We start from the raw sequence: 16,303 nt of genomic DNA, 5'->3' as shown, positions 1-16,303 counted from the left end.
ACAAACCAAAGTTATATCCTGGTCTTTGCTAATCTGAATACCAGTTTCTCTTTCCACGCTGAATGAATGTTGCTTACTGGTGCTAAATGCACTTCTTTGCTTTTTATTTGTTTGTTTGTTTGTTTAGGGTTGTTGGGTTTTTTTCTGGTTGTCATTCTAGAAATAAAGTTAAGCATTTGTTTCAGCTAAGCACTTTGCTGATGGGGTCAGTAAGCTATAGCCCATTGTCTTTAAACTACTGAAAGCACTGCTCTTCAATTGCATTCATTTTATTGTACAATCAAAAATTCCTGATTGTCCATGTTTTGTTCACTGGGCTGCAAATAATCATTCCAGAACAGCCAGATAATACAAATTGAGAGGAATTACTGCTGAAAACCACACTTTAGCTTACAGTTTAGAAACTGAATAATTGCACTGTGCACAGCAGGAGGGAAGGAAGGAGGGAAGGAAGGAAGGAAGGAAGGAAGGAAGGAAGGAAGGAAGGAAGGAAGGAAGGAAGGAAGGAAGGAAGGAAGGAAGGAAGGAAGGAAGGAAGGAAGGAAGGAAGGAAGGAAGGAAGGAAGGCAGGAAGGCAGGAAGGAAGGAAGGAAGGAAGGAAGGAAGGAAGGAAGGAAGGAAGGAAGGAAGGAAGGAAGGAATTTTTCTCATGGTTCTCAAAAATACAATAAATACTTTTCAGCTTTCAGACCATGGAGCTAACATTTGAAATTGAAGACATTTTCCAGACAGGCATTATTACATTCTTATATTCCCTTTTCCTTTTCTTATATTTTAGGCACAATGCAAATCAAAATACTTGTTTAGGGCATTTTCCACAGCTCTTTGAATTCCAGGGAAGGAATCCCAATGACTTAACGTGATCTTTGGAGCAGGTCCCTCCTTCAAGGCAGCACTAGTCTTTTACTGCCTGACCCCTGCACCTTCACCAGTGTGCTCAGGCCCACAGAGGTCAAAGAGACAACTGGCTTAGACAGGGATTACTGGCAGGAGTCTGGGATGCAGAATGGAGCTCACAGTGAGCTCCACCAACACATTCATTATCAAGCCCCTGGTAGCTATTGTCAGGTTGTGAATGATGTCTCCTCTGCCAGAGACCTCACTCCAAAATCAGATCCTGAAGAAAAGTTCTTATTTCTGGAAAGAAATTCAAAAATATTTTATAAAAATCCTTCTTCAAAATGAATTTTAATGCCCGATTTTAAAGTAATAGAAATCCCCAAATCTCTTGCTTTTATGCATGAGCTATTATGATCAATTGGGAAATTAAAATATGTTTTTAAAGCATAAATACCTATTCCCTCTGTGGAATCTTATGTCTCTGAAGTAGCTGGCTCCAGTTTTGGGGATACATCTTATGCATTTTAATAGCAAGTGCCTGAGTACTGAACCAATAAAAAAAAAAGATAGTGGTTTCTCCTACCTACTCAGGATTCTTGGGTCAATACAAGTCCCATTTTCAAATATGTTAACAAATATATGTGTTCAGTGAAAATTATATATTACTTAAGCCAAATACAGATTTATTTGAGCTATTCAGAGCAATTTCAGGCTCTTGAGAAAAGAATCTCTTTAAAATATTAATGGTATTACACCTAATTTGAAAGTGTTAAAGCTACAAACTCAGTGGAAGTGGTAAAAAGTCCATGAAAATGTATATCCATGAAGACATGCAGGGGGGGAAAATGGGAGAAGTCATCAGTACAAGAGTCATGAGCTGGGGGCAGTGATGTCAGCCTTACCTTTGAATTTACTCTTTTAAGTTTTTGACAAAACTTCAATGCTATTTAAACACGTAGTAGGGCACGGTGTTTAATTAGGTAAAGAAACTTGCTCACTATTACTGCCACTGCTTAAGTGTATGAGCACACTCAATAATCCAAAGAACCTGACACTGTATTATTTATTGGAATGTCTGCATTAATTATGGATGATTCTAATATAAGGTACATCTTTAATACATCACAGTCTACAGATGTTTTCATTCTCCACTACCAGAGAGAAGTTTAATGATAAGATTTTGTCTCATGCACTGAAAGGCATCCAGAAAATAACATGGATATTGTCTTCTTAGTTACTTCTTCATCAGGAGTGTTTCTAAAATCCTGGTTTAGCTGGCTACATGTGGAGAGTTTGGTTTACACTTGCCTTGTGGGCTAAAACTGGCAAAAGAAAAAAAAAATGGACTTTTCAAGGGGATTCACCAGATAACTGCAGGATTTCCAGTTCCACCACCAGTGCTTTCTCCTGAGCAGCAAAATCTAGGGCTGTGATGAGAGTTTCCACTGAATTTTAATGGTTTCATGCAAAATCTCCACCACATAGGGAATTTTCCTCTTGTCTTGGTTGAGTATGGATATTATGCTACATCAAAGAGCAGAAATATCCTATAGAACTTCCTGTTCTGTTTTCTGTGGAAGCAGGTTTCAGATCTTCTCATCAGTTGCTAGATTTTTTAAAAGGCTGTGAAAGTGTCTCACAAATTTTGTTGAAATCAGGCTGTTTTTAAGGAAAATATAGACTTCGGTTTGAAGAGCCAGGTGAAAATGGTGAAGAATGTTTTTTTTTAATCTATATTTTCCCACTATTCCACTCCTGTCCTGAGGAATGTCCCTGTTGAAACCCACAAGGTTTAACATGAATTATTAGGTTCAGAGGCCAAGGTTCAAAAGTCTATATCACGATATTATAGAATGGATTGGGTTGGAAAAGACTTCAAAGATCACCTTGTTCCAACCCCCCTGCCATGGGCAGGGACACCTTCCCCTATCCCAGGTTGTTCCAAGCCTCATCCAGCCTGGGCTTGGACACTTCCAGGGATGGAGCAGCCACAGCTCCTCTGGGCAACCTATTCCAGTTCCTCAAGAAGTGGATCAAGAATTTGAATGAGGACTTCTGTTAATTTTCAAGTCACATTTTGGGACTTTTCACCTAACATGGTTTTCCCAGAATGAGGTTTCATTTTGCTCTACAGTTAAATTTCTAACCTCATCCCATTCCATAAGAAGACATGGTTATGTCTGTGTCTCCTTTTAAGAGTTTCCCCATGTGGCATTACTAGTGGAAATAAATTATAACAACAATGCTGGACAAGTCCTCACTGAAGCAGTTAGAAAGGATGGTCAGAGCAACAAAATACATGATCAAAATTTGAAAAAAAAAATAACATTATCATAGAGAAAGATTTTTTAAGGGACAGTTTCTGGCTTCATCCTTGATAAAACTTGAGGGCACAAAATATTGGTGGGATATCCATGAATTTTTCCCTTGTCAATATTTAAAAGCGTCAATGGCTTGCAAGCAAAGGGGACTTGGCTGATTGGCTACTCATGTGCAAGAAGGCAAGGTTCTCACAGAGAAGAGGAATTAGAGCCTAGTTAGGTTTGTAATTATAACCAAACCTCCCTTTTCAGAACAGCAAACCACACAGAATACGAGAAATCAGGCAGGAAAAAAAAAAAAAAAAAAAAAAAAAAGAGAGAGAGAGAGATTGTTGGAGGATTTGCCAAAATTATTATGATTCTGTTTCTCCCAGCTGTAAATACCTTCAGATAGCCACAGAATCAGGAAAGGATTGAAGGGTAAAAAGGTGACCTACAGGAGTGAGATGGATCAGATAAAAAGAAAAGAGGTCTGAGGGGATTACCTGAAGAAGGAGAGCAAGTCTAAGAGATGGGAGAGCAGCCAGGTTGTGGAATGAGAGAACTGCACAAGAGAGCCAAATAAATAAAGTAATAGGACATTCTTCAAGTACAGAAGAGGTCACTGGAAAATAAAAATGGCTTCTAAGGGATGGCAAGAGCACTTGACAGAAGAAGTAGTGTTTGCTTTCAAGAGAGAGCTGGAAGGAGGAAGGGAGGTTTTTCTTTGTCTCGGTATTTGCAGAGCTGGAGCAAGGACAGCTGCCACAGACAGTCGGCATGTTACCCCCCTAAGGGATGAGGGAGAGATGCTGAAAGAAATTAGGAACGTGGCAGTAAAAGGCACTGGCAAACCCGGTGTTGTGTGAAGATTGAAAGGGGGGAAATCCCAAAAGGGGGAAGAGTGGAGGCAGCCTGTTTTTCTTGTTGCAGGTGCCTAAAGGAGGGAGGGAAGGTGGTTAGACAGCTTGGTAACAAAACAATGGTGACGAAATAAATGCCTTAAAGCAGGAGTGTGTGGAAGACCAGGATACACCAGAGGCTGTTGGAAGGGAGGACCAGGTGGAGAGGCCTCCACGGAGCAGGTACAGCCCTAGGAGCCGTGTAAGAAGGAGCCCTAGGCAGAGCCCCTGGAGGATCCCCACACCTTGGCAAGCCTCAGCCAAGAGAAGCTGTTTCTTGGGGTCTGGCTGGAGAGCAAAGACAGATGGGATGGGGGACTTGGCAGCCCAGGGAGCTGTGGGAAAACACTCAGGGAGGAAGAAATTCGATGGCTACAAGATCAGATGAGTGGAGAGGATAAGCATGAGGAGCAGCTCTGTGAAAGAAGTAAGCTTGTGGTTCTGGGGGAGGGGGCTTGAAGAAGAATTAGAGAAGTCACATCACCAGGACTCCTATCACAAGAAATAGGAACTGTGGGGATCACAGCTCTGTTTGGATGGCAATAGACAGCAGACAACAGGGAAGAAAGAGACTGAGGAAGATGAGGATGGGGAAGTGAACCACTAAAATTAATGGAAAGGGGTCTCTCACTGACAGGCAGTGAATGGACCACCCTTGCCAAATACCTAGAAAGTCAGGTTGCAGTGCAGTGCCACTAATTCCACCCTCCTGATCCTTACAGGGAATGCTGTGAATGACATTCACTGCAAATGAGCAATGGTCTGGTTTACAGCCAGGCAATATTGATCAATACTGACACCTTTGAAGCCACCCCCACCTCTCCCTTTGCGTTTGCTCTGAGTGACACCAGGTACCTGGCTTGAAATACAGCTGCCTTCAAATCTTCTTGAAAGCCTCAACAAGCATGAAGCCTTGCTGCCATCAAAGAAATGACTGAGGACACCAGATATACTTTTTAATTTTTGGTTAATAAATTCACAGCATTTTAATTGCTTGCAAATGCATTTTCTGTCCCAAAATGTTGCCTTTCAACTGTTGTGGTGATGCAGAATAGAAATTTGGAGGAGGAGGAAACATGGTGGTGGATGTGGAAGCTGTGTCCAGAGGGGAGGGAAAAATCTTTTGCAGGATATCTCTTGTCTTGAGGCTTGAAGAAAACCATTTCAAAACTCCCCATTTCCATTGCCCATAGCTACCCTCTGTGAACTCCAAGATGAAATCATTCTTCATGGCACAGGAAAAGCAATAGAATGTAATTTGGGTCCTCAAAGTAACGATTCTTAAAGGGAAATGGAAAAAAAACACATCTCACACAGACAGGTTTGCTTGGAAGTGCAGGTGGGTAATCCATGGGTGTGTGTGGAAGGGGATTACCAGCTCCCTCCCCACCACCTGCACAACTCTGGGCTCTCCCAGGGTTTTCCCTTCCTGGGAAGTTCAGAGAAGGGAGATGAGGTGGTGATGCCCAGCACAGAGGGGACCATGACCAGGTTCAACCCCTCTGCCAGACAAGAGGGAGGAGTTCAATGGAGAGGAAAAAAAAGATAAGACAAAGGATGGCCCGTACAGGGACCAAACTCACAACCTTGGTGTTGTTATCAGCATCATGCTCTGATCAACTGAGACAATCCAGGGTCAACAGGTCTGCAACAATGGTCAGGACCCAGGCAGGAGCAAAAGTGACCCCGGGACTACTTTTCTTTTGGGTCAGCTGAGCATCCCCAAAGCTCCAAGCCCTCAAATTTTGGGAACTGCAGAGGATAAAGGGGGTGGACAGCAAAAAAACCTTTCTGGCTGGTGAACACCTCAGCACTGCTGACTCCAGCTGCCTGTGATGGATTGAACTACTCTCTGATCTCACTCAGACACATGAAACTCTGGCAAAAGTCATCAGAAGTTTAGATCCAACAAAGACCAAATTTTGGTGGCTTTCAGTGGAAGAGAAAGTTCTTAATTAAGAATAAATTTAACTATTATTGGGTGAGCAGCAAAAGGCAGGTGCTAAGGCCGGGTGAAGCAATTAAATGGAAAAATGTGATTTCAGGCTCCTAAATGCTGGGAAACGTTTGTAAGACAGACAGGAGGTGAGAGAGCTCTGTGAGTCTCGGGAGCTGCTCTCATGCAGCAGCCAGACGTCGAGCCCAGACTGTGTCCCTGCAGCAGCACCAGACACTTTGCACACTTCAATGAATCAGGGGAAGTGAGATGATCCCAGAGAAGAAATTTTCATTTTCTTGTGCGTTTGGCTTTTTTTTTCCCGCCAACCAACCCAGTCAGATTTTTTTACCAGACTCCTTAAAAAAGAAAAATAAAAAAAGAATCTAACTCAGGAGCAGAAGCAAAACTTTAGGCAAGGGATAAACAACGTGCTCAGCCACAATGAAACTCAATGCAAAGTCTGTCTGCTCTGCTCATAGCGCTGGTTGGAAAACCAGAAAGCTCCCAATTAACTTTCCTGAAAGATTTTTCTTTGGGAGTAATTAATAAGTGCTTTGCAGTTTGACTCGCGTTATTAATTGGATTGGAGGGAGTTAAAAGCGCAAACGGTCTATATGATTTTTTTTTTAGGGTCTGTAAACGAAGCTAACAGATGGAACTGACCAGTAACGTGCATCTGGCAAGCCGGGTTTCTTATAAACTTTCCTCCAGACAAAACCATTTTGGTGGCTTTGTTGTTGTTTGAAACGAAGTTGGGCTCCGGGCTGGCTGGTGGCGTGGCGGTGGGCTCGTCTGGGCGGCGTGTGCGTGGGAAGGCAGCACGGAGGGGGAAGGGGTCGGGACGGGGGGAGATCTCTGGCAAAACTGATGTCCTGCAGCGGGGTGATCTCCCTGCAGCTCGGGCAGAGAGCTGGGCAGGCACCAGCCCTCGCACCGTGCGCGTCCTCCCCGGCGGCGCGCAGAGAGAGAACATCCCCCACCGCGGCACCCACGGGATGCAAAAGAAGGGAATCTGGCCCCACAAGGCTCTCTCACACCTGTAGTTTCCTGAAAATAAAATAAATAAGTGCGAGGAGGAACAAGAGCCTTGCGGGATGACTCTGGGGAGCGCGGCCGCCCCGGAGCGCCCTCGGTCCCGGCGGGGCTCGGTGCGCTCCGCGCCGCCTCTGCCGGGGCACCCCGGCCCTGTGCCCTCGCCGGCTGTACCCCGTCCATGCACTGGGCAGGGATTGCTTGGCCAGGACCAGGAAAACCTTTTCTCCTCCCTTCTCAAAAAAACCCACCTAAAAAATCCCAACACAGACAGGATTAAAGTGCCACAGTGCAAATAACCAAAGTCAGCAGAGCTGCGGAGTGCTCTGCCATGAATGTTTGGGAAGGTGTTTTTCTTCCTTCTGGAAGGGGAGGAATGCCTCTCCTGGCTCTCCCTCCATCGGGAAGGTGTGTGAACTTTTTTTGTCAGGTCTAAGGCGCCCTGCCCAGGGCTGGTGTGGCTGATTGGAGTGCGCTCGCCACACTCCACAGGGGGGTTGGAAAGGGCAGAGTTTGGTCACATCATTAGGGTGAGTTTTGACCTGTGACTTTTTCAATTCTCTCAAGTATCAAAATCTTGAGAAGATCAAACAAAATCTGAACTTGGAGAAAACCCTACTTTTTTGTCCTTTTTTCCAGTTATATACTGGGGAGAAATATTTGTGTTCTCTTAGCAGTATTAGAAATGTAGGAAATCTAAATGAGGAAAAAGAAGCTATTCCTTCCTTCCTTCCTTCCTTCCTTCCTTCCTTCCTTCCTTCCTTCCTTCCTTCCTTCCTTCCTTCCTTCCTTCCTTCCTTCCTTCCTTCCTTCCTTCCTTCCTTCCTTCCTTCCTTCCTTCCTTCCTTCCTTCCTTCCTTCCTTCCTTCCTTCCTTCCTTCCTTCCTTCCTTCCTTCCTTCCTTCCTTCCTTCCTTCCTTCCTTCCTTCCTTCCTTCCTTCCTTCCTTCCTTCCTTCCTTCCTTCCTTCCTTCCTTCCTTCCCTCCTTCCCTCCTTCCTTCCCTCCTTCCTTCCCTCCTTCCTTCCCTCCTTCCTTCCTTCCTTCCTTCCTTCCTTCCTTCCTTCCTTCCTTCCTTCCTTCCTTCCTTCCTTCCTTCCTTCCTTCCTTCCTTCCTTCCTTCCTTCCTTCCTTCCTTCCTTCCCTCCTTCCTTCCCTCCTTCCTTCCTTCCTTCCTTCCTTCCCTCCTTCCTTCCCTCCTTCCCTCCTTCCCTCCCTCTTTCCCTCCTTCCCTCCCCGCTCTCGGGTGGAGCCCCGCTCCCCAGCAGCCTTCAGGAGAGGTGTGATGTGTTCCCGCTGCCCCCCGCCCTCCGGGATACCCGCACTTTCCCATCTCAGACAATGCGTTTCCATTCCAGTCGTGTGCCTTTGTCCATTTGTAGGAAGAAAAGAGGGCTGGGTGACAGCTCCTGTTAGCCTGCATGAACAGATACCAATAAACCCTCCCAAAACCTGGACCTTAAAAAAAAAAAATTAAATAAATAAGTAAAGGGGAAAGAGCGAGGCAGGGAGCCACATGCCTCCTTGCCTCCGGCTTATTATTAAGACACCTTCGCAGCTTAAGCGCTTAAACGCGACCCAAATTAAATGGCAATTAAGAGCAAGTTACACCCTCTCCTATCTCCAGGCTCATCTCGGGTGGAAGCTGGCCATCAGCAGAGCCTCCCCGCCGGGAGGATGCCATTTGGGCTGGCATCTTGGCGGAGGGTGTGTGAGCCCCCCCGCCGCCCCGAGCCCGCCCGGCAGCGGGCGGCGCCCCCGGGCGCTCCCCGGGCGGAGCCCGCAGCCGCTGCGGGGCTGGGGAGCCGCTACCTGGGGGCGCAGGGACACACAGGACTCGCTCCCCGAGTGGCAGCTCCTCGGACAGGGTGTCACTAAATAAATAAATCACGTACCCCTTCAGCTTTGCAACCCGGGGCTACGCAGCCTCCGTGCGTTCCCGTCTCCAAAATATATCGGCACTTGGAAATGTCGAACCAGCTATCAGTGGTCTTTAGCTCTCAAGTCCCCTTCCCTATTTTTCTTTCGCCTGTCACAGCTGTAATTCCGTAGATCTATATGTATTTTATGTATAATTCCATAATATCATATGTCACTGCAGTGATACTTTGTGGTCTCACCCTAGTTTAATGTTTGAAAATGCTATTTAAAGAAGCCTGTAAGATAACATATTAGGCAGCTTTAAAAGCAGGTTGGAGTGTGGGGTGGACTTAAATTCGATGTAAATGAAAGGGTAAAAAAAAAAAAAAACCAAACCCAAACCAAAACAAACCACATAGTTTTCATTTAGGAAAAAAAAAAATACACTTAAACAGACACACATACAAATGTGCAATCTTAGATTCTGGTCAGTATTTAAAAGCAGTATAATCAACAGGAAGGAGCACTTACCTATTGAAAAGGATGGTTTAATAATATGTATTTATATATATTAGCTTTATGTCTTCCCAATAAAATGTACACAAAATAGCCCCTTCGATCAGATTAGTTCCCATATTAGCCTGGGTAAGAAAAAGCATTCTAAAGAGTGGAGGAAAAAATGTATAAAAATGTTGAAAGAACCTACAGTTCCTTATTAGGCGAAGATACAATATTTATTCCTTGTCTCCTGGGATGAAGCTCCTCTATCTATTGTCCTCCCAGTTCTCAGTGCTGATGCTTAATTTTCAAAACTTCTATATTACCAAGGGACCTACGACATCAGCCAAAGAAATACCCAGCAAGTACAAAATCTGATCCAGGGAGCAGCTTTTGTGCAGAGGGAAAATTTTGTTCCTACAGGTTTTTAAGGAGGTGCATGGAAAAGCGAGAGATCTGATCTATGCAGATACATTGCAAATTCTCTCTGTCTGTAGAGATTTTTTTCTAAAAAAAATTGGGGAAATACATGAACTTTGGATTTTTCAATTTTTTCCCTTTTTTTTTTTTTTTTTTTTTTTTTTTTTTTAATTTGGAGAGGGGACTTTTATCCACAGTTGGGTTGTGGTTTTTTTTTCCTCTTCCTTTTTTTTTTTTTTTTTTTTTTTTCGGAGAACCAAAAAATGTCAACTACCTTTCCAGGTCTCGTCCACGATGCAGAGGTATTTTGTGTGTGTGAGTGCGTGTGTGTGTGTGTGTGTGTGTGTGCGCGCGTGTGTGTGGATGTGTGTGTGCATCTGTGTGTGCGTGTGTATGTGCCTGTGTGGTTGTTTCCATTTTTTTTTTTTAAATCCATATTGGACCGTTACGTTTAATTATAATCCGGCTTCAGAGATAACTTAAAGAAGTATAGAGAGAAAATTCGTTATGACATCTGTCGCCAGCAAGGGCAACTCATTACCACGTTAAAACCGTTGCCAGAACGAAAATCAGAATAATACCCCTAATAATATAATGAAGTGGAGAGAAATCACCACCAGCTCGCCAGGAATGGGGAGTTCTCGCTAAAAAGCAGGACTCTCCTTTCTTTCGAAACGCAGAGAAGAGAGGGGGGGAATTTTGGATCTGATTCGTTATTTTAAAAAGAAAGAAAAATAGGGGTTCAAAAAAAAAAAAAAAAAAAGAAGGGAAGGAAGGAAGGAAGAAAGGAAGGCAAGCAGGCGGCAAAGCTTTCTGCATGTGTAACGCTGTAACATAGGGACGGGACTTGTGTGTATTCTCGGTAGTTTCCTCTGTTTGATGACTTTTTTTTTGTGTCAGCCCCAGATATTACAGCTGTGATCAGGAGGTGGATGGATAGATGGATGGATAGATGGATGAATAGATAGATAGATAGATAGATAGATAGATAGATAGATAGATAGATAGATAGATAGTTTTTATTTCAGTGCGTGGATTCCTTTCGTTTGACAGTATTAAGGGCAGGCTGGGCTGTTTATGATTTTTTGAACAGACCTTTATGGCACCAGCCCAAGGTAGGAAAGGATCTTTTGTTGCTGGGGTTGCCGCTCGCAGGCTTAGACGCTTCTGCAGGGGGAGAAGCTATGCAGGACAGCGTGCTTGGAAGAAGCGTACCCGGGGTTTTCAATGACAAACCTCCAGTTTTGGGGTCTTCTTTTCACTTCTTCCTTTCAGATACGTCATGACGGATCAAACAGTTACCGTTTGATGCAGCTTGGATGCCTGGAGTCTGTGGCCAACTCGACCGTCGCCTATTCCTCCTCATCTCCTCTCACTTACTCTACCACGGGCACCGAGTTCGCCTCCCCGTACTTCTCCACTAACCACCAGTACACCCCACTGCACCACCAGTCCTTCCACTACGAGTTCCAACACAGCCACCCGGCCGTCAACCCCGACGCTTACTCCTTGAACTCTCTCCACCACTCCCAGCAGTATTACCAGCAGATCCACCATGGAGAACCCACTGATTTTATCAACCTGCACAATGCGCGGGCACTCAAGTCCTCCTGCTTGGACGAGCAGAGGAGAGAGCTGGGGTGCTTAGATGCTTACCGCCGCCACGACCTGTCTCTTATGAGCCATGGATCCCAATATGGGATGCATCCAGATCAAAGACTCCTGCCAGGACCAAGCCTCGGGCTTGCAGCCTCGGGAGCAGACGATTTGCAGGTAAATAGCATGCGATCTCCTTTCGAGGTACCTTCCCCTCCCCTCCCCCCGTCCTGCATCCCCCCCACCACCCCCACCCCCATTTTCCTCTGCTCGGAATAGCTCATACAAAGGAGGGAAGATTCATCCCAAACCCCATCCAGAGCCCGTCCCCTCCAGATAAGCAGCGGCAAGAAAAAAAAAATGTGGAGAGGGAAAGAAAAAACAAAACAACCGAACAAGTTGTCTTCTTTGGCCAAACAAACAAATTAAACAAAATCAACCCCGCTTTGCTGCGTGGGTTGTGTGTCTGTGGTGGCTGAGACCGTGGGGTCCCCCGGAGGTCTCGGGGTGAGGGTGCGTGTGCCAGCCCTTACCCGGTCACACAGCACCCAAACCAAACCAGAACAAACCCGTCCTCTGGCTTCTCCTAAACTTCTCCTTTCTTTCGGCGCAAGGAGCACTTTGCAGCGACAGAGCAGGCAAATGACCTGAGAAAAGGCGTGGAGTAGGAAAAGAGAAAAAAGGCAGGGCAGGAAATAAATCTGCTTTCCGACAGAGCCACAAAGGCAAACCTTCCCAGCTATGAGGGAGGAAAGAGATAAACGGGAGCAAATGTTCGTCAGAAAAACTCATAATGATAAAAATGACCCGCGATATCCAGTCTAGATGTTAATAGGGTGAGAGATAAAGCAAATAAAGCTAAATTCATCTGTCTGTCTAATCATTCATCCGCTCCACCCTAACCGGCACCTGGACCCATCTAAAAAAAATATTTCTATGTATCAAAAGCTCAGCTCAGAAATCCTTTACTCTCTCAGAAATCCTTTCCCACGCGCTTAAAATTCACCTCCGCTAAACTGAGCCGGTTGCTTAAATGAAATTGGTTTCCAAATTTGCAAACAACATCATCCTGTTTCCTAACTCCCCTTCCGAAATGTGCCCCAAATCAAAAGCAAACCTTCCTTCCCCCGACGAGCTGAGGAACTGAGGGCTTCCCCATCAGCAGGGAGACAAACGGGACCGTATTTACTGTACTTACTTTCCCCCCACACCTCCTCCCTGGCATACAAAGCTGGCTATGGTGGTCTTTCCAAAAAGAAGTAGCGGTCAAAGGCTTGGGGGGAAAAAAATCCGAAATTTGTAAGATTAAGATTTATTTTCTTCCCTTAAAATCAAAGCACGAAAAAAAAAATCCAAACAATATACATATATCAGGGAAAAGAAATGTTTTTTCCCCATTTCTTTTTCCTAGGAGGAAAATAAACACACCAACAGTTAATATTTTCTTTTATATCTCAGATGAGGAAAACCTAGCTATCTAAACCTAGTTTTCTCCACTGAAATTCACTATAAAATTTTGTCCTCTCTGGCCATTTTTTTTTTGTTTTGTTTACATTTTTCACAAGGTTCTCCTTATGTTACCCCCCATTAAAAAAAAAAAAAATCTGCCATTCACTGTTCAACCCCAACTAAAACCTATTTACTCCTTTTTATAACCACGTCTGCTGCTGATTTTTTTGTATCTGTACAAATTTTTTTTCTTTGGCAGGCACAAAGCCTTGTATTTTTCAAAAGAGGGGATTAGGAACGTTTGCAAGACAGCAGACAATGCCTAAGTCCCGGGCAAAAAAGCACCATAGTTTATCCAATTTTCGACTTAGTGCCATTCAACTGGTCATTTATGCAATGTCATCCGACCAAACAACATGTTTCCCTTTTAAAAAGAAAAAAAAAAAAAAGGTTGGTTAAGCTGCTAGAGGCACATTCTCTTTTTATTTATTTAGCTGAGAAGAAAATCAACAGCTTTCCTTAGGAAAATATTAATTTTTCGATCACAAGTTATTATCAAATAAAATTCTTAGGTCTTTGTACTTAATCTCTGCTTTAATTTTCCCTCCTCCCTCTTTTTCCGAACACAAGAGGGAGTGTGCAGAGGTATCAAAAGCCTGAGCGGTGAGAAGTTGGAAATATTAATATTTGTCGTTAGGACTTGGATGATTCAGAACAAAGTTGGGCTCTCGCGAATATCACTGCGGGTGTAGAGGGAAGCGTTTTGGTGGCGAGCAGAAACAGGGCTGCACAGAAATACTTTTAAACCAAAATTGTGGTCCAACCACTCTACCCCTTTCTCCTTAGTCTTTCTTTTTAAAACGTTCATCAGCATATGCCTCATTTCAAATGCAACAAATGTAAATATACTTTTCCCTGCACAGAATTTTAAGTGAATGTCCAATAGTTTCGAGGGCGGTTTAAGTCAGCCTAACAGATGCAAACAGTCTTGGAGCTGGAGTGGCATCTTTCAGTGCCCTAAAAAGATTTTCCATGGGCAACAAAGAAAACTGTCACACCTTTTCCCATCACCGCTTTAATTTATGCTCAGTCGCCAAGTTTTTTCATATTGATTTCATAATCACTTTAAGGCAGAACACTTAAAATAAAAAAGGGCCTTGAAAAGGAAGGTCTTACAGGGCCAGCGCCAATATGGTGAAAGTGGGGGAGAGAGCCAGGACTGTAAAGATTGTTTTGTAAAGTGGGGTTTTTATTATGCACCGACTCTCTCCGCATTTACTTAACTCTTCACGGGCTGTTGAATAGGTTAACACCCTTAAAGGCCTCTTTCATGTCCAATACCTCGTTTGTTTGTAGAGGAAAATGCGTCTTTAACACATTTCCACCGGGCAAAGATTTAGGTTTGGTTTGTTGTGTTTTTTTAACCCCAACATAAGGAAAAACCCAAAGAAAACCCAACCCTTTCAAGTCTTTTATCACTTCAATAAAAATATTTATTAAGGAGGGCGAAGATCCCCAAATAATCAGCCTTGTAACAGGAGAATAAAGGAGTGGGATCTCTTCGGACGTGCACCAGAAGCCCTAGGCAGGTTTTTTGATGGTTCTTCACCCCTCGCTCACACATGGGTGCCTGTGTGTGTGCGCACACAGATGCATATTCATCCCCACCTATGTGCGGACACACGCATTGTTACAGCACCCTCGCCACTCTGCGGAGCCGGCAAAGCCCAATAGGTCATCTGTTGTTTGTGCTCTTTGTCTACTTCTGCGCGCACTTTCTGAGTCGGGGAGTCGCAAAACGTATCTGGGAATTTAGCTGTGTGCCCGGATAGAGATATACCGCGAAATGTACAAAAACAGTGAAGTTCATTTTTAGCCTTGTGCGTGCAATTGTCGAGCGGGAACGCACTTCTCTCAAAAGTACTTGTTTGTCTGTCTATCCTGCCATGTAACTGCTGGTCTAAGTTGCCAGTCCTGGATAAATTCGTATTTAAAAGGCAATGAAAGGAAAATTATTCTGTGTTTGGTGGGGTAGGGGCAGATGGCAGGATGGAGGGGGGATTTCACTTGGGTTCGCTGAGAGTAACTGTGTTTTTCCAGTTCACCTTAACTATTGTTCCCGGGCGAGTCATGTAACAAAGCAAAAGCTTTGCAATCTCTCTGTGGGTTTCTGTGTCTGATTTCTTTCTTTCCTTTCTTTCCTTGTTTTCCCCTCATTACTTAAGAGCTCAGTGGAGGCCCAGTGTGGACTTGTACTCAACGGGCAAGGAGGTGTGATAAGAAGAGGTAAGAGGTTACAGATCCTTGCGTCTATCAGTTTTTGTCAACATGCATCCCTCTCCATCTCTGCCTGCCTTTCCCTCCCCCACTGTTCAGCGTAGTTTGAATTTACTGCCGAAAAAGTGGTAAATTGCGGTTTTCAGAAGTACGTTCAAACTCGCTTAGAGCACTAAACATTTCACAGTCCATTTGCACTTTACAAACGATCTGCTCCTCGGTTGCTGTCGGATACTCCCGCTGAATTCAGAGTTTTCCTGACTCGGTGTAACATTCCCCGTTTAATGGGGATGATCCCTGATAGTGTGAGAAACGTGTTCCCTGGCGCTGGGCTGTTAAATCGGTAGTTTGATCTTCTTGTGAGGGAAAAAAAAAAAAAAAAAAAAAAAAAAAAAAAAAAAAAAAAAAGGAGTTTTTTGGGAAATGTGGTTTCAGTCATGATACAGGCCGGTGTGGAACTCGCTTTTGAGTGTCACTTCATTTGATAACCATCTGTCAGTGTAAATATCGAACATCAAAGTTAGAGGAGAGGTTTGGAACTCGTCTTACATACACATCTTTACAGAATTTGCGAAATTTGAGTGTCCCGGGGAGTTTGTTATTACCATCATTTATCCTGAACAGAAACAACACTGGTCTAAAGGCCTAACGTAGAAACACATTTTCCTTACAAGCTTAAACACATCCTTTCACTCCCAATTTAAACCACGTAATGCAGTCGGGGAGAGCACACTTGGCAACCCAACCTCGCCCAATTTCGCTCATTTTCTTGTGCTGGTATCCCCTTACTCATTATATCCAACACGAAAAACAGATACTTAAGGGATATTTTGGTGATAGTATTGTGTCAGGGAGCTGCTTTCAGCCATCGCTTCCATAGACAAACTTCGGTCTCGCTGAAACAAACGTGTTTATTGCAGGAGCACGGGTCTGCGGTGGGCGGGGATGGGGAGCGGGCTCTCACTCCGATGTCTCTGGGGAGGGGACTTAGTCGGGGTAGGGACAGAGCCCCGCACAGAGGCCGGAGATGGTGCTGGGGCTGTGCGGGGCTCTGTCCCTACCCCTCCTCAGCCCGGAGCTGGTGTCGGGGCTGTACGGCGGGAGCAGCGGGACGGGCGGCCCTGGCGGCCCGGCGGTGGTGCTGAAGGGACAGCTCCCTTCGTCCCCGCTCGCTTCGTCCCTGCTCCCTTCG

General features: G+C 44.7%; 1 protein-coding gene across 1 annotated transcript in view; it reads left to right on the top strand.

Moving 5' to 3' along the window:
- Positions 1-8,245: 8,245 nt before the first annotated feature.
- Positions 8,246-16,303, top strand: part of TFAP2D (transcription factor AP-2 delta) — a 51,411-nt gene continuing 43,353 nt past the window's right edge. Inside the window, exons 1-3 of the mRNA XM_063423464.1 lie at positions 8,246-10,091; positions 11,065-11,562; positions 15,060-15,120. Coding sequence (XP_063279534.1) covers positions 10,053-10,091; positions 11,065-11,562; positions 15,060-15,120 — 598 coding nt within the window. The 5' untranslated portion in view covers positions 8,246-10,052. The remainder of the gene's footprint in view (positions 10,092-11,064; positions 11,563-15,059; positions 15,121-16,303) is intronic.

This window comes from Prinia subflava, chromosome 2 (assembly GCF_021018805.1).
Source record: "Prinia subflava isolate CZ2003 ecotype Zambia chromosome 2, Cam_Psub_1.2, whole genome shotgun sequence".
Lineage (NCBI taxonomy): Eukaryota > Metazoa > Chordata > Aves > Passeriformes > Cisticolidae > Prinia > Prinia subflava.
Note: the sequence above shows the minus strand (reverse complement) of the source record. Positions and strands in the feature narration are given on the sequence as shown.